The sequence below is a fragment of the Strix aluco genome, chromosome 11, assembly GCF_031877795.1.
Source record: "Strix aluco isolate bStrAlu1 chromosome 11, bStrAlu1.hap1, whole genome shotgun sequence".
Taxonomy (NCBI): domain Eukaryota; kingdom Metazoa; phylum Chordata; class Aves; order Strigiformes; family Strigidae; genus Strix; species Strix aluco.
In genome coordinates, this window is record NC_133941.1 from 12,190,594 (window position 1) to 12,215,010 (window position 24,417).

Genomic DNA, 24,417 nt, shown 5'->3' on the forward strand with positions numbered 1-24,417 from the left:
TAGTGCCTACACAAAATATTCTATCTTAAAGACATGTAGTGTACTAGTTATGCTGTTCAACTTCTACTGTACAACAGTCATCATGAGGAGGATTTTTTTTCTCCTGTTTACAGTAACGTGTTGCAATCTCACCTGATGTCCCTCTGGATTTGGGAACAGCTTTGAGCTTGCACAGAGTGCTACTGTTCTCAAAGTTTGACTCGTGCTGTCCAAGTGGAGTGTGGCTTTTCTTCTGTTCTCACTGAGTATGTGAACTGCTACTTTGTTTTCTGCCTTTTGGTTTGATGATAAAACTTCTCTGGGTTTCAGATCGGTACTTCTCCAGTGAAAGAGGACAAAGAAGCTTTTGCTATAGTGCCAGTTTCTCCTGCAGAGGTTCGGGACTTGGATTTTGCAAATGATGCAAGTAAGGTTTTAGGTTCCATTGCTGGCAAGTTGGAAAAGGGAACAATAACCCAGAATGAAAGAAGGTAAGGAAACAAGAATTTGGTTTGGATAATGTTGTTTCCTTTACTCAGTAACTGGTTTCTTTGAAAATTTTATCTATGTAGGCTATCTTCAGAAGAGGGATTTTGTTTCCTTCTTGATGAGATATAAAAAAAAAAAAGTTGATGGTTTTATTGTTGACGTGTCCATAGTGGAGGTTCTCAAGCCTATTCCTTCAAGCCCTCCCTGTGAAATGAGAGCATGAGAACTGTTGTTGTGAACTTGGAGTAAGCCACAGCATACCTTTCTTGATGGGCTTTGCAACTTAAGCGTGGGAATTTATAATCCATCTTGTGAAGACTGAACATATGATTTATTGCAAATCCTCTGACAGTGTCCGTGAAAAGTGTGTGGCCACACAAAAAGAGCACAGTCAACTCTGTAGAACCAGGGCCCATGTGCTTCTATAGCCAATGCCTTTTATTTGGCCTTGGGAGAGATTATCACCTGATTAATTTTTTTCTGGCAATTTAAAGAACTGCCAAATAGAACTTGGCAAGCATATAGTTGCCCTAAAGTGATAGCATTGTCTTAACTGCTGCTCTGGTTTAGCTATTAGACAGTAAGGCTACAGCAGTAGGGAGCATTAGTTCCTAATTTTAAGTTCTGTACCAACCTGTGTGCTTTATCCAGCATCTGAGTCGGTCTCTAATTGATGTTCTTTTTTCACTTAGCATTTTGAAATCTATGTAAACTTTCACTGGCATTGTTCTTTTAACAGATAGAATTTGTAGTCTTAACAGCTTTTGGCTTTTCTGTAGATCTGTTACCAAACTGTTGGAGGATTTGGTCTACTTTGTTACTGGTGGAACTAATTCTGGGCAAGATGTCCTTGAAGTGGTATTTTCTAAACCTAATAGAGAACGGCAAAAACTGATGAGAGAACAGAATATTCTAAAGCAGGTAGGCAGTGTTTTTCTCTAAATTCTGCCTACAAGAAGGGTTGTCAGAAAAAGAGACAGACACAACCTGGCCAAATTACTGGGACCAAAAGATCCTTTGAGTTTCTAGCTTTCAGCAGGCTCTTGGCAGTGGAGTGTAAGCATACCACTGGCCTACCACTGTAGGCTAGAAGAATAAATTATAGAATACAGTGTGGAGTAAGAGTGATCAACGTCTTCTGTCCAGGCTACTCTATGGCAAAGGAACAAACTTGGTAACTGTAGTGTATTTCTGAAATTTGAAGACACTGACACAATGCTTTATACTAATTTTCATCAGATGAAGGCAGCGTCTCATGGGATTTTATCTCTTTTTTTAAATCTATAGATTTTCAAGTTGTTGCAAGCACCATTTACGGACAGTGGTGATGGCCCGATGTTGCGGTTGGAGGAGCTTGGAGACCAGCGTCACGCTCCTTTCAGACACATATGCCGGCTTTGCTACAGAGTGCTGAGACACTCTCAGCAGGATTACAGAAAGAATCAGGTTTGAAATATCCCTGTAGCTTTCAATGGCACTAGCATTGTTCTTGTGCTCCAAAAAAATATAAAAGCTGTATCTCATTAATTAATGCTGTGCTGTGATTGTACAGCCAGCAAGAGATTTTTGGATTGCTCAGTTTTACTCTATCTGGCATTTTTCATCTCTATCAGATACTATAGGCAGTATAATTAGTACCAGTTCTAAGGGGAATTAAAGAAAACAACAGAATTGCTAACTCTCAAATCCAGGTGAATTATAAGACTTCCTTCACTCCTGTGTGCTACAAGCTCCACTGAAAGTTGACCTGTGAATTAAGGCTGTTCATTTCTTTTTTGCCATTTATTAAAAACAATATCATATCAGATAAGGGTAAATACCTTGGTGGTGTCTAGCCTGGGAGGGAGGGAGGTGTTAAGGTTATCTGTCATCACTTGTTTTCTCTCGAAGAACAATTTGAATCTAATCCAGTTTGCTTCCTGGGTTGTTGATATTGACAAACATGTTACTGTTTTCTGTTACTGAGCATTTCCTTAAATTCTGAGAATTAATTACAACACCTTCCTTCTTCTCTCTGTGTTTTGAAGGAATACATTGCGAAGCAGTTTGGCTTCATGCAGAAGCAAATTGGCTACGATGTCTTGGCCGAGGACACTATTACAGCACTGCTTCATAACAATCGCAAGCTCTTGGAGAAGCACATCACAGCTGCTGAGATTGACACTTTTGTTAGTCTTGTGAGGAAAAATAGGGAGCCCAGGTGAGATCTGCGTTTTTGAGTATATGATTACCCTTTTCCTCTTAGACTCTTGAGAAAAATCTGTACCTGCCAACTTGCTAGTAAGGAAGCACAGCTAGTTCACTTCTTTTTTTGGCACTTCCCATAACTTCCCCCTCGGGCATCAGTCTCACTCAGCAATGTTAAAATGGAGTTCTGAATGTTTTCTTTCTGAAATGTAGATTGCTTCAGTCTAGATCTCAACAAGGATTGATATCCTTTTGGCTCACATTTTCCAACAGGTTTTTGGATTACCTCTCGGATCTGTGCGTTTCCATGAACAAGTCTATTCCAGTGACACAGGAGCTGATTTGTAAAGCCGTGCTGAATCCAGCAAATGCAGACATTCTCATTGAAACTAAGTAAGTTAATGCCTTTAAAGATGGTTTTCCTAGTGTGAAACAGAAGGAAGGTGATTCAAAAAGCTGAGAGCGCTGCTGGCACGTCTAGAGAAAGCAGTTAGGTATGTGTGGGGTCCTCTTCAAATACACAGTAAATGGGTATTGATGACAGCAGACGTCTGCCATATGCATTCTCAGTCCTGCAGTCAGAGAAATCTTTCAGATATCTCACGTTTGAGCAAAGTAGACAGACTTTGCAGGAAGTTGTGTAGGGTCCTGTGGACCTGATCCTCCTCTGAGCTGCAGGCTTTCCTCTAAGCTGTCTGAAGTGAGCGAGTGCTTCTTGGGTGTGTGCCCACTGAGCTCAGCTTGCAGCAAAGCAGAAGCTGATGCATCTCTGCTCACCCGCTTCTCACTCTGCGGTGAGGATCTGGGTCTCCAGCTCTCAGCACTGCCCTGCCACTGCTAAAGCATCATAGCAGGCACCAAATCCCAATTGTCTTTCATAAAGACAGGTTTATTTGATATGTGGAATAGGGCACAGATAATCATTATCTAAATACTGTAAAATGGAAGCAGGTCTTTGTCAGGTAGTAATTAAAACACAAATGGAGGAGAGTCTTCTTGCGCATTTAATTCTTTTCATGAAATCATAAAGACTGTATTTCCACCAGCTCTTAAATTTGCTACATTACTTATTTGTTCTTATTCTTGTGTGTTTAATCTTTTTCTTCCAGATGTGTGATCTCTTCTTTGCTGAAGAGCTAAAAGCCCTCAAAGCCTCTTATGTTTCAGTAGCTGATTTGTTTTTAGTTATTTCACCACAGAAGCAGAAAGAAGTTCTAATCCAGTTGCCATTTACATGATACAGAACTGACTGATTTTTAGATATTCTTTCTAGTCCTTTCCTAGTCAGTTGGATAATCTTTGAACAAGTTGTCCTGTAAAGATGTTTTTGAAAGTCAGTTAGATGTGTCTTTAACATCCTCGTTTCTTCATCAATTCAATGGAGCAGAAATGTTGTTCTTTTTAAGGCTGGACGGAAAGCTTATAATCCAAATTAATCCTAACCTAATGCTTTTAATAATAAACCCCAAAGATTTTATGTAGTAAGCTGCCACTGCTGAAAGAGTAAGATACTCTGCTTTTACTTTGCAGAGTTGAGGAATAGAATTTGTGTTTTCTGAATGCAGGTAAGGTCATAAAATCAGTTATTTCTATGTCACCAGTACATTTTAGCAAGTGTCTTTTTTAGCAAGTGCCTTAAAAGAAATGTTCTAAAAGATCTGCATGGGTCTTGGCAGTTTGTAATCTAACCTAACTTCCTTCTGGCAGGCTGGTCCTTTCTCGATTTGAGTTTGAAGAAGTGTCAAGTGGAGAAAATGCCTTGGAAGTTGGAGAAGATGAGGAAGAAGTGTGGTTGTTCTGGAGAGACAGTAACAAGGAAATCCGCAGTAAGAGTATCAGAGAGTTGGCTCAGGATGCTAAGGAAGGGCAGAAGGAAGATCGAGACATACTCAGCTACTACAGGTTAACAGCATGTGCAGTAGTTGGGTAGCAAAGTTCATCAGGGCTGTGTGGGGAAGCCTTCGGTATATGCTGTAGTTGGTCTGGGGGAAAGGATACTGCTTTCATGGACAAAATAGCCCTTCAGAGAGTGAGGGTGAAGTCTCTTTGAAGTGAGAGCTAAAAGCACAAAGTTATTTGTGGTGACAAGTCCAATTATCAGCATGAGCAAGTTTAAACTGATTTTTGAAAAAAATAGTTGAGGCTTAGAGTGCATTGAATTTGCACAGCACTTAATGCCTGTATTTCTGCTTGGTTTCCTGATAAGGGGGTGTTTTGAGAGAGTCTGTATGTTAACTGTTGAGGTTACCTGTATTCAGGTGGTAGTTGGGGTGAACAGCTGCTTGCAGGAATCACAGGATTTGAGCGTGCAGGTGGCTTTGCTTTTGATTTTAAAGTCACTGCTGTGTTCTCTGCCTTCTAAATTTTTCTCTAAACTCAAAGCCTTTAGTGGTCCTGTAGTTCTCAGCAGGGCAATATATCAAGTTATGAAAATGCCGCAAGTTTTGTTTGATTAATGTGCAGTGCTCTTTTGTACGGCTTAAGCTATGCTTTTAGCAGTTTCTAACACGAAGCGATGTTTCCAGATGACTTGACAAGACACCAAGTTCTTGGCATAGTGTAAGATCAGGTTTCAGCCCAGACCAAATTCCTGTGTCTGGGTTATAAACCTCCGACAGTCGTTTGACGGACTCAATTGCAGTAATGCAGAAAGTACTAGATTTTTTTTAATTTTTTATAGTTACCTTATTTTGCATTATCTCTTCCATTGACATGGTTCTTGCACTAGGCTTCCTAACACGTTTTTATTTGAACCTATTGGGCTGAGCTCAAAAGGAGACCTCTTGTATATATTTTAAAAAATTGTAGGTGCTTTCAGAATAGATTTTCTTGCACTTGTTTTTAAGTAGAAGTGATAGTGTTAATTATTTTTAGTCTACATTATAGACTTGTGAACATGCTTAAAACAAGGGTTTAGGATACAGCTTGGTCAAAGTCTCATGAGGAGTGTTGAGAGAAAAAGAGTCTGCCTTCAGTTAAATGTTCATTTGTTTAGGAAACCTCACAGTTGACACTATTCAACACAAGTCTGAATGAATGCTTGTGAATGTTGGACGTGTGCTTTATGGCTAAAGGCTAATTATTGGTCTGTTGAATGTGCGTACTTTAAATATCAGTTGCTTGCTTTTAGTTTATGGACTGAAACGCTTAGGAATTCAGTTAGTCTTTCTATACCAATTGTTTGACTGAATGAAGCAGAGATCAGCAGAAATCAGAGCTACCTGATTTCCAGTGATTCTGTAGTCCATCTACATTGTTGCCTCAGTGAACAGCTGTGGCTTCAGCATCAGTAAGAAGCGTTTGGTCTTCTACAGTATGTAGGCTGTGTTGCCTCAAGTGCCCTTTGGATTCTTCTGTAGCTTTCATAAACAGCATTACTTAGTTCTATGTAACTCTCAGGAAAATATGATTACTCCTTTTCTTCTATTTTTCCACTAAGTTACCTTTTACTAGTGTTTGGTAGGTACTTCATTCGGTCCATAATAAATATAGCTATAATACTGGAAAATCTAAGATTCATTCTGTTAATACGTATAAGAGCATATCAGTACTATACCCAGTGGACATTTCTGGAGAGTGTAAGCGGTTTCTCTATGATTTCTTTCTTCCCCCCCCAAAAGATATCAGCTAAACCTCTTTGCTAGAATGTGCCTTGATCGACAGTACTTAGCCATAAATGAGATATCTGGCCAGCTGGATGTAGATCTCATTCTCCGTTGCATGTCTGATGAGAACTTGCCATATGATCTGAGAGCATCTTTTTGCCGGCTAATGCTTCATATGCATGTTGATCGTGACCCCCAGGAACAAGTAACACCAGTGAAGTACGCTCGTCTGTGGTCTGAAATACCTTCTGAAATTGCTATTGATGAGTAAGTACTTGCTGGAATGGTGTGGGAAAGGAAATTACACGACTCTTGATTTTTAAAACAAAACCAGATCAATCCTAAACTCATGCATTATTTATACTGTTACAGTTGAAAAATATATATAAAAAAAAAAATCCATAACTTATTCAAACCCTGTGGTTTCATTTGCCTGTAATGTTTGCTGGAGAGAACCTTCCCGAGAACAAAGCAACCTTCCTGTATGTGCGTGGTGCAAGCTGTGAGGCAGTAGGGGTTTGTCTCCAAAACCCACGGTGATCACGGAGACGGCCTGTCTCTGGTCTGGGGGATGTGACGAGTGACCTAGCCCGGGGGACGGAACGCAAGTCAGGACTATTTCATTTTTGCCTCCTGCCTTATTAGATTAGAGTATAGACTCTTCAGGGCAGATTCTCCATACGGTAGCTCGCACAATCAAAAGCAAAAACAAGGGGGAAGACGCTGAAACAAGTAATGTGCTGGCAATGGAGTCATGGTCCTTGACCTGCAGTGGCAAATACTTCGATGCAGTGGTGAAAAACCTGTACAAAACCACAGCTAGACTGGAGACATGAATTCTTGACCATAGACTTGTATTAACTCATTATAGTACAAATAATTTAAAACTTACAGTACTTCAACTGTTCAGAACCCAGTTTTTTCGGTTGGATAAAATGAACATTTAAAATTCATGTTAAATGTTAGGAAGTTGAGTCTTGTCAGTATTAGTACTGGTTTTTAGCGGGTCCTTCTTTTACCCTCCCTTTCCTACTTGCTAGCCTAGTTTTCTTTGAGAGAGGCAGTAGATCTTACTCAACTTCAAATGCCAAAGTAGAAAACAAATGGCTTCAGCTCTGGCAGAAGCTAAGCAGTGATACGTGACCAAACAGGAAAACAAAAGTAGTTAGTGCAAGGGGATGGGGATTGTCTTTTTCGAATGCTCTCTGCACATGCTGAGAAACAAACCTAGAATTTATATTAAGAAAAAGTAATGTCTAGTTTGCATATATATTATTTTTATTTGGAGAAAAAACAGCATCCCCAGTCACCATCTCTTGGCCACATCCATTTTCCCTAATGCTGTACATAGCCTGTCACTGTTTCCACTAAAATAATAAGGGGTTTGGTTTTTTATTGGGACAAAATTATCTTTTTTTGTTTTCCTCAGACTTTTTTAAATGGTGCAAAATGAGCATATGGGATAAAACAGCAAAAGCCAGGAAATTATGGTGTCAGCTTCCTGACTCCCCTGTTTGGATAAACTATTTAACAGCCTTTAACTTTTCTTAGATTTTTGACAAACCAATGAAAAATTGTGTCAGGGGAAAAGAGCCCTGTGTATTTGCATGCTAAGTTTTGTGTTTTGTTTTGTTTTTTGTTTTGTTTTTTTTTTCCTCTTCAGCTATGATAGCAGTGGAACTTCCAAAGATGAAATTAAGGAGAGATTTGCACAAACAATGGAATTTGTAGAGGAATATTTAAGAGATGTGGTGTGTCAGAGGTTCCCTTTCTCTGATAAAGAGAAAAATAAGCTCACTTTTGAGGTAGTTATCCAGTTATGATTTTATCCTTTTTTTTTTTTTTGGTGGAATGTTGGTAGTTTTTTTCAACACCAGGTAAATTGGCAAGTAATTAATGAATGTTGAGCCTCAGCAGGCTCCTCCTTTTCAGTGCAGTCCTTGTTCCTCGTGCAAGCAACCCCACTGAAGTTTGTGAGTTTGCAGTGATAGTTCTTGAAATACACTTAATGAATGTGAGCTTATGTCTTAGATTTGCAGAAGCCTTGTTTACTTTTTGTATTCTCGGTGTTATTGCAAAGTCAAGCTTTACTGGAATAAATAGTCTTGAAAACTAAACACTATGTCTGCATGCACAGATAGTTACTAGAGCTTACAGTATTACTCACGAAGAGGACACTACAGTGTCCTGTGACTTACTGACCTAATAAAATAGCCTGTCTGTGCAAATAAAATGTAGCAAAACCATGTGATAGTATTCCCTAAATAACCGTTACCGTAAGAAAATATGTGATATTTCTTTAAAAGAAACACACAAAACATGTTTTTGAGGGAATATACTTCAGATAATGGGGCTACGTTAAATATTCACACTATATGTTAAATTATTACATGCGGATCTTGAAGCAGTGCATGTGGAGGACTTGTGGGGAAACTATAACTTGGTAGCAGTAAGCTTTAGATGTGTGATATTTTTTTTTCATAAGGCCAAATCATAAAAAGCGCCTGTACATTCCCTCTAGTCTTAACCTCTCTTACCTGTTCTGTAATGAGACATATGTGGTGTGATTTTGTAGCTATAGAATATCAATTGCAGATACAGACTGTTAGTCCTGGCATTGCAGTATTTGTAGGCAAGTAGAAAACTTTTTGATAGAATGTAGAACTATACAGTCTTACGGAATTACAAGGTATTATGATAAGAATGACTTACAGCCAGTTTCTTGATCTTTTCACTGTGTTAAGACAACTTGATAGCAAAATGTTTAGTATTAATCAGGCTTTTTATTATTATTTTGGTAGGTTGTTAACTTAGCCAGAAATCTGATATATTTTGGTTTCTACAACTTCTGTGACCTCCTCAGACTAACCAAAATCCTCCTTGCTATATTAGACTGTGTGCACATCACTACCATCTTCCCTATTACCAAGATGGCAAAAGGCGAGGAAAGTAAAGGTAAGACTGAGAAATGACTGGCAGAACTGATCATTCTTAGGTAGTTTCTAGTTCATCTCAGTGTCAATGTGGGTTCGAAATCTGCTCCTTTCTGTCCATGGCTTGGTTGTAAAGCTGAGTAATGCCTACAGTGAAAGAGGGAGAGGACAGAGGGTTTCTGGAAGTTATTGCTGTGCTTCTGCTGACTTTCATCTGTTCCAGGGGTTTCAGTGTCCACCTGGCCTTGTTTAATGTTGAGGCAGTTTCTCTGCCTAGGATGTGAAGGGTCTTTGCCCTGTTAGCACAGTCCCATTACACCATCCTAACCTTACCTGTTTACCTACCTCTGAAGGGAGCAATGTGATGAGATCGATCCATGGAGTCGGTGAGCTGATGACCCAGGTGGTGCTCAGAGGCGGTGGGTTCTTGCCCATGACGCCGCTTGCTGCTGCTCCTGAGGGTAACGTCAAGCAGAGCGAACCAGAGAAAGAGGACATCCTGGTAATGGACACAAAGCTGAAGATCATTGAAATACTTCAGGTACTAGCCACGCCAATCGATGTAGCATCTTGTGCTGTCTTGAATCTAAGCGTTCATATAGTGCCATGCTGTCTTTTAATTCACTCCTGCCTTGTATGTGCCTCTTTCAAACTGGTAAAGCGTTACAAGGGTGACTTTCAGGCATGCAGCACTCAACTTGCATATGACAATACTATGCCATTACTGAAACAAGTTAGTAGAAATGAGTTTGTAGTAGACATTTGCATATTTACCGGTGATTTGTAAATACCTGCCTTGCTGAAGTGGAGAGCTCATTTTCCACCTTCCTGTCTTACTAATTTCTCTGAGTCTACAGGGCCATCTTGTTAAGTGCCCAAGGAAGGGGGAGATACTTGAGTCTCCTCCTCATGCAGCCATTAGTCTGAAGTGGTTTTTATGAATGCACATTTGCCAGCCTCTTCCATCTCTGTCTGGTTTTTCTCACTTGTTGACTCTGAAGTCTTCAGGACACAAAAAGAAAGGTTTTTTTCCCTTTTCCACAGCGCTGCCTTGATCTAGATGTTGCTACAAAATTACTGCACTGAAATCCATCTTCCCTCCTTCAGTGTAGGAGTCCCTTTTCCGTTCAGTAACGTCATGGACGAGTTCATGGAGGCCAGAATGCTGCAAAAGCCTTGTGGGCGAAAGTATGTGAAGCAGCAGGAAAGCCATGGTGTACCTTCCCCGTGCCCCCGTGGGAGGCTTCGCACGTAGCTGGGTTTGAGGTTATGCCCTTCCCCTCAGCAGCAGATGCAGCATGTAGGGGAGGCTTGATTCACTTCCTTTCCCCGTTGCTAATTTTAGTTAAAGCCAGAACTTCTCTTATGGCCTGGCATGTGCAGTGGGATATTTTAGTGTGCCCATAATCCCCCTGTTACCATGGTTGATTAAAACCAGCATTAAGTGTTTTCCCCTAAATCTGAGAGCGCTACAAGTGTTCTTTGCGTTGTACCTCTTCCCTCAAGAGGGAGGAAGACCACCGAGAAGGTGGCCTCTGCTACGCTAGAGGTACCACTGGCACCAGTGAGTACGGCCCACCTGAGCTGGGAGCTGTTGTACGCAGCAGCCTGGCTCTTGGCAGCTCATGTTCAGCCTCCTCTGCCCCGGCGCCCTGGGAGTCGGCACGAGGAGGACGACAGCGCTGCTCTGTTGGATTCCTGCTGGTTCCAGAACGGAGATGGAAATGCTGCTTTCCTTTCCTGGGGGTGGGGTGAGGATGCCTGCATTGGGCAGTAATGAGGACTCAAAACTCTGCCAACGTCTTTTACTCTTAAGGTTTTATTACTGTGTGTATAACATGCTTATTGAAATCACTGAAAAAAATAACGCAATTCTGGGGATTTTTAAGAAAATATTTGCGTACCTCTTCTCCAGGTTAAATCCACATCTTCACGATGTCGATCTTGCATGTTGGTAGCACTGCATTATGTGTAAATTGTACGTGTGCTGGAAATAGGCAAGTTATTTCAACATTTTTACTGCTTCTCTGTCATCAGTTTATTTTGAATGTGAGATTGGACTACAGAATCTCCTGCCTACTTTGTATATTTAAACATGAATTTGATGAAAGCAATGCCCAGATGTCTGAATCGCCCACTGGAAGCAGTAATCAAGAAATGCCAGCTAATGTACCAGGTTAGTTATTTTGCAAAAAATGAGTTTGTGTGGGTTAGGGAAGACTCTTTAATTCTAGAGGTGCTAATTGGATAATTGATTCAGGTTCTTGCTTTGGCATATAAATAGTTCCATTGAGGCAGAGTACTTTGCTAGTAGAGGGAATAACAGAGTAGAGATCACTTCCATATACCCCGAACAAAACCCAGGTTTTATTTGTACTCTCTCCTACTTATTTCCATGTGTTAGGGGCCTGAGGTGCATCCTTTAAAAAAAAAAAAACAACCTGAAATAAACACTATCATGTGTGATCTGTCATCAAGCTCAAATTAAGTATTTTGTATTAATGTTTCTGGGTGAAGGAAAAGGGTCCCCAAAGTAATCTGATTTCCTCCATCCCTTCCCCCAGCCTGATGCCTCTACCCACCCAAATTTCTCTTTTCCAAAGGTATTGCAGGAAGGAAAGACATCTGGAGGTGTCTGTAGCTCAGTGGGTTACAGGGGTGTGAAAGCAAGCTGTTTGTCATGTGGTGTTCTTAATTGAAAGCAGGATAGTTAGTAGACGGTGTAGATGGAGTGTCGTCAGTTGCTGTATTGCTTTCCAGGGGAAAAAGTGTCCCGTAGTTAGGGACCCGTATCATGTAGGAATAACTGGACTTTAAAAGTGCAGCTTATTAGACATCAAACAGTTTTTCTTCCTCAATTTGGGGACTGTATCTCTAGATGCAAGGGAGAAAGATAAGGAAAATGTGGTTTAGATGTGAAGTCTTCAAAGGGAGGAGACTGTTGCTTTTGATCTCACTTCAAAGGGGATGTGTTTACTTTTTTCATGGGCTGCCTGTCCGGCAGCCCCCCAGGGTGCCAGGGCCTCCAAAACAGGGCTGGCAGGGAGAGCGAGAGCTCTTTCTTTGAGCTGAACTTTGGAAGAAAGGGGGTAAACGTTTTGGGCAAGGATATAAAATCCCCATGCTCTCTCTCCATTCCCCTTTGCAAATCTTTGTGAAATATTGAGAACTCCAACACTGTTTTACCATCTGTATGTTTTTTATTTCAGAACATTGGTCATTGTCCGTGTGATAATATATACCTTATACTGAAAAACGCTAAGACCTTTTTATCTATTGAGCTGCAGGGGTATTGCTGAATTTATTATTTTAGAACTTTTCAAGGCTGAAGTTCGGTGTTTCTTGTGGATGGCTCCTCTGAATGACACCAGGTCCCATCAGTGTCCTGGAATGTTGCTGCTGCAATCTAAAAATAAGCAAGAGAGGAATAAGCCTGGATGTTGCTGAAATTATTATGTAGTTTAATTTGTGAGCTGAGAACAGGTTCATTTATTGTCTTATATTATCTTAGCAGGCTGCTTCAGTAATCTCTCAGCATTCCTTTCAGCTTGTTATGACCCCCTTGCTTACACCTACATCACCATTTGTGGTTTAAAATGTTTTTAGGCTGCAAAAACGTCTCTGGTGCAACTCTGACATAACATATTTGTCTCATTATTTTCTCAGGAGCCCTAGACTTTGAACATATTGAAGAACAAGCTGAGGGGATCTTTGGTGGAAGGAAAGTATCTCTTCACTAGTGCTAATCAAGGGGTGGCTCAGGAGTTCCCAGACTGTAGCCCTCAGGGCTCCCAAGGAGGTGGATTGCGGTTGAAAGTGAGGTGGTAACTGGGAAAAGGTTGGAAACAGCTGCCACAGTTACCTAAGCTTTATTCTCCTGAAATGCCTTTGATACAACTCAAAGTAGTGTCCATTTGGATTAAAGGCCACAAATAAGGGACACAGGGGTCCTTCAGCCAGAAGGATCTTCATGGGAGGGCTTCACTTGTGTGGGTGAAAGCCAAGTTGGAGGATTAGTGCAGCTAAGCTGAATGCTGCAGTAAAGTCTTAGGTGGAAAAGTTTGTGTAGGTAAGGATTGGGACTTCTACTGAGCTTAGATATATATATATTTAGCCATCCTTTTTTTGTATAATGCAGCATTAAACTGCACATGCATGACAGAACAAAGCAAGCTGTACCTTCCATGCCCGCCTTCCTTCCAGAGCAGCTTATATCCTTTCCTAAATCACAGGACAGCAAGTCAGTGACAGACTCCAAGTACTTGAGCTTGTCCTTAAGCTTCTCAGAGCTGCAGTAGTTTCCTGTAAACCTAAGATAACAGATTTCTTAAATGTAGGGAAAGTGGGGAGAGATATTCGCTTACAGAATTAATAACCAGAATTTTTAATGTAAGCATGCAAACTCAGCTGGAAGCAGAATATGGAAAAGATTCAGGGGTCATTGATGGGGGAGAAAAAAAGGCATGATTTTCTCATGCTCAGAAAAGGGGTGCAGGGGAACGGGAGGGAAGAGGAGGATTTCAAGTGCTTGACATAATTAGCATTGCAACCTGGATAATGAGGTAGGGTTTTATTTCACAAATAGTGAGAAAGGTTAGTACTAGGAATGGGCAAGAACTGAGCAGTAGGGTGAGGCTGACATAGGGACAAATATTTTTGCATAGTTTGACCCTGAAAAATGTAAGTTGGGTAATGTAAGGTGAGTGAACCATAATTAATGAAATTCTGGAATAGTCTCCCTATTAAGCAATACACCAAAAACCTGTGTGTCTTAAGATAGCACTTGATTTGGTAAATTCCCCACTTATTTAAAAGTAAGAAAAGAAGTTTTCTGCCACCTCTGACTGGACTTAAGAACCTGCTGGGACATTCAGTCTAATATGCTAGTTAACTCCTACGCTCTGTTTTTAGTGAGGAGAATACACCGCTGGATTTGGATGATCATGGTGGCAGAACGTTTCTCAGAGTTTTGCTGCATTTAACAATGCATGATTATCCTCCTCTGGTGTCTGGAGCACTTCAGCTACTGTTCCGGCACTTTAGTCAGAGACAAGAAGTCCTTCAAGCTTTTAAGCAGGTATGTGTGTGTAATAAGAGCGTTGTTCTTCATCTGAATGTATATATTGCTGCTAAAACCAATCCTTTTGTGTAACTAATGGATTGCATTCACGTAAGGTTCAACTGCTTGTTACCAGCCAAGATGTTGACAACTACAAGCAGATAAAGCAAGATTTGGACCAGCTGAGGTCTATTGTGGAAAAATCAGAGCTTTGGGTGTACAAAGGCCAAGGTCCTGATGAGACTATGGATGGAGTGCAAGGGGAAAATGAACACAAGAAAAAAGAGGTAATGAGGTTGTTCCCACAAATTCATGTGTTGATATTTTATGAAGATGTAACCGTTTCCAGAAATGTGACCAAAAAAAAATCTTTGCAGTACACTGCATAGCTTGCGGAGGCCCTCTGTATTGCTTTTACATTAAGGCAAGACTAAGAAGAGAACTTGAGCTGGTTGATGCCAGTTAGTCTCAAGTGGAAGTGGAAGGTGCTCAGGATTAGCAGCCACAGAAGAGTCATCTTTAGGCTCTAACAGAGCAGTTGGTTTGGGTTTGCTCTAGCTCCTGAGTTGTGACTTTTCATCACTGATGGATTGCATGGGTTTTGTATGGTCAGAAGTACCTCAAATAATGTAAGGGCAGAGCTGTGAAGTCTTCAGGTGATGCATTCTGAATCATGGCACTACGATTAAATGACAGAAGAGAATGGTCCTTTATCTGTACTTGATAATACGGGACTTTCTTGGCATGCACATCTGGCTTAGAGCTGATTAAACACATTTTGCCTCAATATAATCTACAATCACATAGAAAAGGCTGGGTGAGGGCATTCAAGAAATAGTCCCTGGGTTATGAACATTTGTTGTTGAAAGTAAATACAAGTCACTTGTTGATTTCCTTGTGCGTAGTACTGTGAGACTTCTTTTTATCTGTGCTATGACAGTTTAATAATAGTAGAAAGGGAGAGAAAGTAAGAAGTTTTTTTTAGGGGACAGTTGATTACAGATGGAATGCAACAGCGAAGGAAAGGACAGAAGGTTGCTGTCTCTGCAGTCATCCCCCCTCACCTTATTTTATACTATAGAGTCAATGTGACTTGACAGAATAATTATATGTATTTTTCTAAGACTGTCAGAAAACTGAAGGATGAAACTCCTTTCCAGGAAGAGAGCGAGCACTATCCTAGAATGGTAATTTTAGCCTTCATGAAGACCATAGTATAAGCTACTAATAAATTGTCTGATTTTTATCCTCAGGAAGGTCACAGCAAGTCCCAAAAGCCTGAAAGTACTAGCAGCTACAACTACCGTGTAGTAAAAGAGGTAAAACTTTGCTTCTTGATAGTTAAATGAAAGTGTAAATGAGTAACACAGCTCTGGAGAGCTGCAGTCAGAGGGAGGCACCCAGGAAAGTCTGAGTCACTCTTCCATTGTGGAAACTATTTGCTGAGTAATAACATATCCCAACTTGAATGAGAAGCCAGGAATATAATAAGCACGACATGTGTATTCTTTCCTTAAGAATGGATTAGTGAGAAACGTGACATTTTGCTGCTGTTTCAATGGTAACACAATATTTTTATTGTTTAAAGGCTACGAAGGAAGTAAGCAAGTGGAGAAGCTATTTAATTTGCTGTGTCTCAAGCACCTTGTGCTCAAAGCCACTGTGCTGTTGAAATTTAATTTTAAAAATATCAGACAAAGAGCATGTGTTGGCACTGGTGTGATGTGAGCTAATGGTCTTTCTGTGGCTCCATACTGTGGAGCTCAGTGCTGAGTTTACTTGACAGGGCTGAATTGTGCAGGACCAGCCCTAGTCAGAGATGCCATGGATGGTGCACAGTCCAATAAACTGCTTCCCTGAAATAAAACCCGGAATTTCAGCTCTAAAGCAAGTCTCTTCTCTAGATCCTGCTGCGGCTCAGCAAGCTCTGTGTTCAGGAAAGTGCCTCGGTCAGGAAAAGCCGTAAGCAGCAGCAGCGACTTCTGAGGAACATGGGAGCTCACGCGGTTGTGCTGGAGCTGCTGCAGATCCCTTACGAAAAGGTTGGGTACCTGTACAGCTGTCACCTTGCTTCCTGCCATGTTGATGGGCTTGTAATACCTCCTCTGAATCTTCCTCAACCTTCTACCTTTATGCTGGATCCACAGAGGCTGTTTTATATAGCCTCATAGTCTATGAAATACCCATGCTCCAGAAGTAATGGGGAGCTTGTACAAGCTTTCTTTGTTTGAAGTCTTTGAATAGACAGTGTTACACACTATTTCCTGGAGAAATATTTGACCATTGTAGGGGTAAGACCAAGGCCCAACTCCCAGCTTTTCATGGGAGGTGTGTGCTGCCTTGAAGTTAAGCTGTGTCGGTGTAAGCAAGACCCTCGTTATCGCTATGAGGTAGCTGTATGACAGCCATCCTGGGAACAGTGAGGGAAATGAGGGTGCCAGTCCCCTGTGGGATCTATCAGCAGGTCTGCCGAGTAGTTAGACACAGATCTCCCCCAGTTGCAGAGTCCCAAATTCTCCCTTAAAATTGAATAAATACCAAGTGGCTGTCCAGGCGAGGTTTGCTGTTTGTAATGAGCCATCCTGGATGCCAGGTAATGTCAGTGGTGTGGTTTGAAGCCCGCTGTGACTGGGTTGCTGTACGGTTTGAGCTTGCACAGCACCACATTGTGCTGATGAAGCACACCCTGATTTCGTGTTGGTGGCCCATTAGTCACAAGTGACAGGTACTTATCATGGCCTAGGTGAGGGAGCTCGGCACATTTCTCTGGTCGCTCTGCTGTCCTCTGTTCCACACTCCACAGGTTTCTGAGAACCGGTAATTCTAGGCAGGAGCTTTGATTAATGTTAAGCTAAGTCTCATGCTGTCTTGCTTCGTATTTTGCTAAAAACCCAGCACCTTTTGTCACCTTTCTGTCCCATACATGTGAATACATATTAGACAGGCAGTATGGAAGGTGTTTAAACCTTGGAAATGTATGAAACTCCTTAAAAATAAAAGCAGACACTGATTTTCCGAACTACATTTTATGCCATCAGTGGACTGGTAATCCACACTGATGTCAGAGGAAAGGCACTGATTCCTGAACTGTACTTGGAAGCATGCACTCAGCGTGCAGATTCCAGTAAATATAAATTGGGCTTAACTGTTGCAATAATAACTTTCCATCCCTTCTTTGCCATGAACTACCTATCTGTTGCTGCTGAAATGCATTTCAGTGGAACATGGCAATTTTCCTGTGTAGCTCCAAGGTGATGATGTGTGGTTTGGCCAATGTACTGGTATGTTCAGAAGTGTAAAAGTGACTAAAGCACGTTGCTGGCAGGCTTGGCCACAGAGTATGCAATTTTAGAGAGTAAACTACTGTAATTTCTATTATGGTCTTTATTTTTGATGATCTTTAAAACTGTGAAGTGGGCCAAACTCATCCCTAATGTCTGTGAACTGGGTGGAGGTTTGTTTTTCTTTGGAGTGTGAGGGAGACGTGACAGTTCCCTTGCAGAGCTGGAGCTGAGGCTCATCCTGTACTCACCTGAAAGTGAACCTTCAGATTCTCTTTAACCCCATCTTATTTGTCATGCAATCACAGGCTGAGGACACGAGGATGCAGGAGATAATGAAACTTGCACATGAGTTTTTGCAGAACTTCTGTGCTGGGAACCAACAGAACCAGGCATTGCTGCACAAGCACATAAACCTGTTCCTTAACCCAGGGGTAAGAATAACCTCATGCCGTGATAGATGATTTTTTTTTTTTTTTCCTATCAAGAAAAGAGAATGGATTGTCCTTAGTGATTGCCTCTGGGCCTGTTCTGATGCAAGATTGGTTGAAGGGGTCACATTTTGTTTTCATTCTAAAGCCTCAAAAGTTGGCAAGATCTGTTTGTTTAAGACCATTTCAGTGTAGAAAGTTTAAGAGGCTGAAGTGGACTGAAAAATAGGCTTAGATACGAGCCGTTGTGTTGAAAGATTAGGTCCTCGGAAATGTTCTTTTCTGTCCTGTGCCCTGCAGGAGTGTTGACTTTATCCTGACCTCTGTGTGGGTTTGGTGGTTTGTTTATTTTCTAATTTCTTTTTTTCTTTCATCCCCTCCATTAGATTCTGGAAGCAGTAACAATGCAGCACATTTTCATGAACAACTTCCAGCTTTGCAGTGAGATTAATGAACGCGTTGTTCAACACTTTGTCCACTGTATCGAAACACATGGCAGAAATGTTCAGTACATAAAGTTCCTGCAGACAATTGTCAAGGCGGAAGGAAAATTCATTAAGAAATGCCAAGATATGGTAATGGCTGAGGTGAGAGCTGCAGAGATTTGCGAGGTCTGAACAGAAGTTTTCACATACCATTTGGTGAAAATGACAAATTGATCCTCTCGCTTCTGGGACTGCCAAGAAGCTGACAGTTAGCTCTCACAATGCAAAAAGAGCATACAGCTACCAGAAAGCACAGGCTTTTTGTGACCGAAAGCTTTCTGAGCTCGTCACCTGCAGGTATAATGAACGGTTGGTTATTAATGATACTTAGGAGTTATTTTCCAGGCCTTCTACACAGCAGCATATAGGTGGGCTTATGAAGCAAGGCTGCCTTTCTCTAGCAAAACTGGCTAGAAGATAAGTAGTTTAATTTCAAGATCATTAATGCAGAAGGAAAATTTTACCATGATAGTATTTTGATGGGAATTTATCTTACAAAGACCTACGTATTCAGCTGTGTTAGTGCTGAAGGGGGAAAAGTCTGAGGGCCTTCAGAAATTTAGGTGTGTAAATAACTGGGAGTATGAGGTGTCAGGATAGAAGGGAGGGTAAGAGGGGTGAATAAATCCTTTTAAGTTGGATACTGGACATGATCTCTTTGACAGCGTATTTGCATGTCTGATGGGATTTTCATTGGCCTCCTCAGCAGGGGGAGCCCAAGGATCAGATTTGTCAAGCTCTGGCTTTTGTGTATCAATCTTGCTAGATTGATCGAAGTTCTTCCATATTTTGTCGTTCAGTTCAAAAATGGTTTCGTGAGCTTCTCAACAGAGTTGAGTTTGTGAGATGCTCAGCATGAAGGCTTCCATGGCGGTCAGCAGCTGCTGAGAGAAAGGGGGTTGCCTTCTGCGTTTTATCTGGCTGTTTGCCACAAACCCTGTGGGAGGACAGCCCCAGATCCCTCCAGCTGCATGCACAGAAGTGCCCAACCTGGAGCAGGTCTCAGTTTTAATTCGTTCTTCTTCCCTTCGTGGAGTTACAGGAGGTTCTGAAGTGCTCTGTAAACCCCCATCTGGGTCTCAAATGTGAAGCTGATAGAAATCCTCAGTGTGACTTAATGTGTCACTCGCTAGCCTTGGAAAATTGATGGTGTTTGTTCAGAAGGGTGGAATTACTGAGCCCTGCAGTCCTCCCATCCAGCGTGCCCCTGGGGCGTTTCTGACCAAAACAGTATGTCTACAGCTAGCTGTATTAAAAAGTCAGCTGAGGCAATATATGTGAAATAAAAAAGCACCATGGAAAGTCACAAGCTTCTTGGCACAACTTCTGTCTAAGCAGTCAGTTGGACTGACTTTGAAGTTCTTCAGCAGTTCAGAAGTGGTAAATTCTTTAAGAGAAAATGTCATACGCGAGCCCTCTATCCCGTGAAGGGAGCACGAGAGGAATGCCCAGCTGACTTGGTGGGCTGCACTCCTTTTAAGTGTCTAAAGAATAGCTAATTGGGATTTGCACTGTAACAGTCAGCCCACAGATTAGGGGAGGATGCTGTGGGGAGATGCACGGGCTTTGATCTGCTGATGGAATATTTTTCTTTCTCGGTAGCTGGTGAATGCAGGAGAAGATGTCCTAGTGTTTTACAATGACAGGGCCTCCTTCCAGACTTTGGTGCAAATGATGAGATCGGAGAGGGATCGGATGGATGAAAACAGCCCACTGATGTACCACATCCACTTAGTAGAACTGCTTGCTGTGTGCACAGAAGGCAAAAATGTCTACACAGAAATAAAATGCAACTCCCTTCTTCCTTTGGATGACATTGTTAGGGTAGTAACCCACGAGGATTGCATACCTGAGGTGAGGGCTGTTTGGAGGCACTGGCCTATAGGTGTTTGAAATGTGCTGACTTCGGGTGAGAGAGATTTGATACTGCTGAGCCTGGCCTGGGGAAGGTGGTGGTGCAGGTGGGCAGTAAACTGGGAGCTTGGAAACTGGATTTCTTCCCTGGTTCTGCTGTCAGCAACCCCAGCGAATCTGGGTAACTTAAGTTAAATCCTTTTATACTTGTTTCCTTGCCCTTAAAATGGGAATGTGATGCTGTACTTGCTTGTTTTATAGGGTCCTTGAGGCAGAGAGGTTTATGGAGTATGCTGCTAACCTTGAACAGATGGTTCTGCAGGACTGGAAATGATTATTATGCTGACGTTTTGTCTACAGTAATCCTGGTGTTTTTTATTGGATCGTGTCTTGCTATTCATGGCATTAAATTTCACCAGTGCTTAAATAAAAGGAAGAAGTAGAATTACAAATGATTTGTATAGCAGTTTTAATATGACATATTCATTCATAATGCCATTCAGGTTTTTGGTTTTTAATGTTGAGGTTTTTTTTCCTCTCCTTTTAGGTCAAAATTGCATACATCAACTTCTTGAATCATTGCTATGTGGACACAGAAGTAGAAATGAAAGAGATTTACACCAGTAATCATATGTGGAAGCTCTTTGAGAACTTCCTGGTTGACATCTGTCGGGTAATGATTCCTGTATCTAGGAACTGAATTTAAAAAACTTAAATGAAGCTATTTAGTATAGAGCAGTAAGAATAAGGCATAAGAGAGCATCTAGGCAATAAGTACCCTGAATATTGTGTGCCTTCAAGTTTATATGTGCCTTCTTTTCCTTTTGCCTGTGGATTTCATTAGTCATATTCCATGGAACATATTTTTTCTTTTTAAAAGGAAAATGTTAAAAAAACCCAACAAACCTCAGAAAAGCCCCACACCCTGCTCTTTTGTCTAATGCCTTTTTCTGTTCTGCCACCTGGCTTGCTTATTCTGGCCAGGATATTGAGCTCCTTCTCGAGCAATAGTCAATTATTTTTGGCAGGTCAGGACAAATTTTTTCCAAGCTTGGCATTTGTTTGGCCATATGGCTTTTTGCCTGGGATTCCAAGTATTTCCCCATACGAAAGCATTACACCTCAGTCCTCCCTACCCTACTACTTTCTTTCCTCTTAAGGCACTCTGTTTTTTTCCCTCTCTCCTAAACATGCTATATGCCAACACATTAAAACAGTAACGGTGTTGGGCTTCTGCTTTTGTATGTGCTGGAAACCCAGAGGTCCAAGTGTCATAAATATCACTGTGGCAGGGTACTGCTGTGACAAGAACAGTGCAAAATCCAGAATTCCAGTCTGTAACGCTTACTGACCTTAGATGAGCTGCTTCTGACCTAAGAATGAATTGTCTTGCAGGCTTGTAACAACACCAGCGACAGAAAGCATGCTGACTCCATATTGGAGAAGTACGTTACAGAAATAGTGATGAGTATAGTCACCACTTTCTTCAGTTCCCCATTCTCTGATCAGAGCACTACTTTGCAGGTAGGAAAATGAGAGACAGAAAAGTGAAAATATGCTGCAAATGCAATTATGTTCATTCCACTGTGGTTCTATTTACCAGTTAAAAAGATACACATGTGTTTGTAATGGGGAAGCAGAAATGTGTTCTTTGTGACCAGGATGTTTCTTTTGCTGTAGAAGTGGAAAGATGTATAGATCAGAGTACAAATGTTTTTCTAGAGAGGCTGAAGTGTCACACTACTTCATTAGTAGGTTCAACTCTGTACTACCACCGAGATCACACAGGTCTTTTGGAGAGAGTTGCTATGTGCCATTATCAGACTGTGGGTGAGAAGTCACACTGCAAGTAGGGAAATTAAGAATTTCTTTAATATGTTTTGTATTGCGGTTGCATCTAAGTGCTCTGGTCATCCTCTTTGTGGCCATAGATCAGACTACAGTTGAATAAGATGATGCAGGCAGGTGCAGGAGAGCAAACAAGCAGTTTTGCTCGGCGATAGTTTGGCATGCCAGCTCTCTAGCAGTGGTAAAACAGTAGCACAGCAGCAAGGAGTTCTCCAGAGTGCCACGAAGAAGGAAGATAAAGCTGTGGTGGCACACTTTCCAGAGAGAAGAGTGTTGCACTACAGAGGGTGCAAAGGTGATCATTTAAAGAAAACATGTTTTTATAGGAAAACAAAACCAAAAGATTGTCAGAAGCTCTGGTGTGTTTCATTAAGCTTGGTAATTTTTTGTCATCTTCAAAAGTTGGGGAAATGTGGAGAAGCTTGGAACACTTGTGAAGCAACAGAAGGTCAATCTCCACTGCAGAACAGCAGCGTCAGGGCATTGTCCTAATATTTGTATTGCAGCACAAAGATAACATCATTCTTCTATTCATAAATAACTTTGTGAGGAGTGTGGGTGGAGTGGTCAGGTGCCTGGCAGGTCTGTCAGAAGTTTGACTATGGTAGTTGTTGAAACTTGATGCAACCTCCTGGTGCCAAAGGTGGTTGTTCACAGTGCAAACTCCGGGTGTGTAATTGAGTGCAACTGGCAGCAGGTTAGGAGGCATCTGGTTCCCAAAAGTGGCCATAAAGGGCATCTGGTGCTTTGACGTGTCAGTCTGTCAAAGATTTATGCTAACCCTTTGGATCACAGTGTGCTGCCTGGGTGGCTGCAGCGTCCCGAGGACGTGTACATAGAACCACATCAGGTGAAGACTTCTTTCTGCTCAGTATGAGCAATAAAGTTCCTGCTTTTGCCTTATTGACCACCTCTATCCCTGCCCTCCTTGAGTCAGGACATGTGCTCAACCCCTGTCTGGATGACCAGTGGCCAGCCCAGTCGACCAACTGTTCAGCATTCAAGACAGCTCTGCTGCTCTTAAGCTAACAGCCCTCCTTCTTCAGACAAAGGAGACAGTCACACGGAAAGCAACAGAGCTCTGTTTGAAATGGACTCAGATACTCTTAAACTGCCTGTGAGGGTGCAGAGAGCTGCGACAGCTGTTTGGGCTGAGCAGCTTTATTAGGGTCGTGTCTCAGCCCGTGCATGTCTGAGCAGTCCAGCAGTGGATTTGCTCCTCGTGTGACTTTAAAATGTCAGCTGCTATTGTGGTATCAGCCTCCATGCGAGTTTGTCAAAACTTCATCAAAAGAAATGAGAAATGGAGATGAAGTTAGCCTTGTCCCCCAGGGCTCTGCTCTTCTCTGTTCCCTCCGTACCATATACCCTGGCTGTCATGCTTTTAATTCTCATCTCTGAGTGTACAGCATTTGAATACACTTCTTACCGTCGTATTTTAGTCATTTTATGTCAGCAGTTTTTCTTCAGTTTCTTAATCTCTCCCTCTGTCTAGCAGGACGAAGAAACTTATTTCACCTCCCTTTTACCATCTCAGTAGCTCTGTCTTTTCTGTCTTGTCGTAGACTCATCTTTCCTCTACATCTCTAAGTTAAAAGCTCTGTTCCTCTCCCTTATTCTGCCTGTCAGGACTCCTACTGATAACCAGGGACTCCCATCTGAGGAGTACAGCCCATTGGACCACCTAGCTGACATACACCCCTCCTCTGGGTAGGATTTTCTCTCTTGTCTGAGATGCTACAGGGCAGTCTGTGCCCACTGCTGCCCAACCTGGTGCAGCTGTCTCTGGCGAGTGATAGTTGCTGCTCTCCTTTGCGTTGCCCTTGGATTCAGTCACTCCCCATCCTTTCTGCTGCACCTTGTCATCTCATTTCTTCCCATGCCAGCCTCTTCTTGTCTCGTGCTCTTTCATGTTATGGCTTGTTTGACTAAAATTGTACCTCCTTTGAGTCAGGACCAGCCTTGCTTGTTCAAGGAACACCTTGTACATCTATCATGCAGTTCAAATAATATAAAATCAGGAGAACATAAATACGTCTTTTCAAAGAATAGCTGTCCAAAGCTTTTCCTCTTTAACAAGTACTGTTTAGCCTGTTTGCTTCCTAAGGGTGCTCCTGCCCAAGGATTTCCTTCACAAGTGTAGTTGGAGGCACGTGGAACATGAAGTAAATTTCTTACTTGATTTATTGACCTAGTTTAAGCAAAGGAAATGTCTTTGAAGCTTTTTTAAGACTGAAAAGTTTTTAAACAGGGACTGAAAGGAGTA

At 41.7% G+C, this 24,417-nt stretch overlaps 1 protein-coding gene across 7 annotated transcripts in view; it reads left to right on the top strand.

Annotated features, from left to right (window-relative positions):
• The window catches only part of ITPR1 (inositol 1,4,5-trisphosphate receptor type 1), a 171,271-nt gene that overhangs the window by 59,100 nt on the left and 87,754 nt on the right, over positions 1 to 24,417 (top strand). For all 7 annotated transcript variants that reach the window (XM_074836080.1, XM_074836081.1, XM_074836083.1 and 4 more), the window contains 21 exons: positions 310 to 470; positions 1,248 to 1,389; positions 1,756 to 1,914; positions 2,496 to 2,668; positions 2,929 to 3,048; positions 4,363 to 4,557; positions 6,276 to 6,527; positions 7,924 to 8,065; positions 9,062 to 9,215; positions 9,547 to 9,734; positions 11,231 to 11,369; positions 12,860 to 12,918; positions 14,109 to 14,270; positions 14,369 to 14,539; positions 15,506 to 15,571; positions 16,157 to 16,294; positions 17,842 to 17,967; positions 18,351 to 18,551; positions 20,052 to 20,303; positions 20,851 to 20,976; positions 21,699 to 21,827. In XM_074836080.1, coding sequence (XP_074692181.1) covers positions 310 to 470; positions 1,248 to 1,389; positions 1,756 to 1,914; positions 2,496 to 2,668; positions 2,929 to 3,048; positions 4,363 to 4,557; positions 6,276 to 6,527; positions 7,924 to 8,065; positions 9,062 to 9,215; positions 9,547 to 9,734; positions 11,231 to 11,369; positions 12,860 to 12,918; positions 14,109 to 14,270; positions 14,369 to 14,539; positions 15,506 to 15,571; positions 16,157 to 16,294; positions 17,842 to 17,967; positions 18,351 to 18,551; positions 20,052 to 20,303; positions 20,851 to 20,976; positions 21,699 to 21,827 — 3,255 coding nt within the window. The remainder of the gene's footprint in view (positions 1 to 309; positions 471 to 1,247; positions 1,390 to 1,755; positions 1,915 to 2,495; positions 2,669 to 2,928; positions 3,049 to 4,362; positions 4,558 to 6,275; positions 6,528 to 7,923; positions 8,066 to 9,061; positions 9,216 to 9,546; positions 9,735 to 11,230; positions 11,370 to 12,859; positions 12,919 to 14,108; positions 14,271 to 14,368; positions 14,540 to 15,505; positions 15,572 to 16,156; positions 16,295 to 17,841; positions 17,968 to 18,350; positions 18,552 to 20,051; positions 20,304 to 20,850; positions 20,977 to 21,698; positions 21,828 to 24,417) is intronic.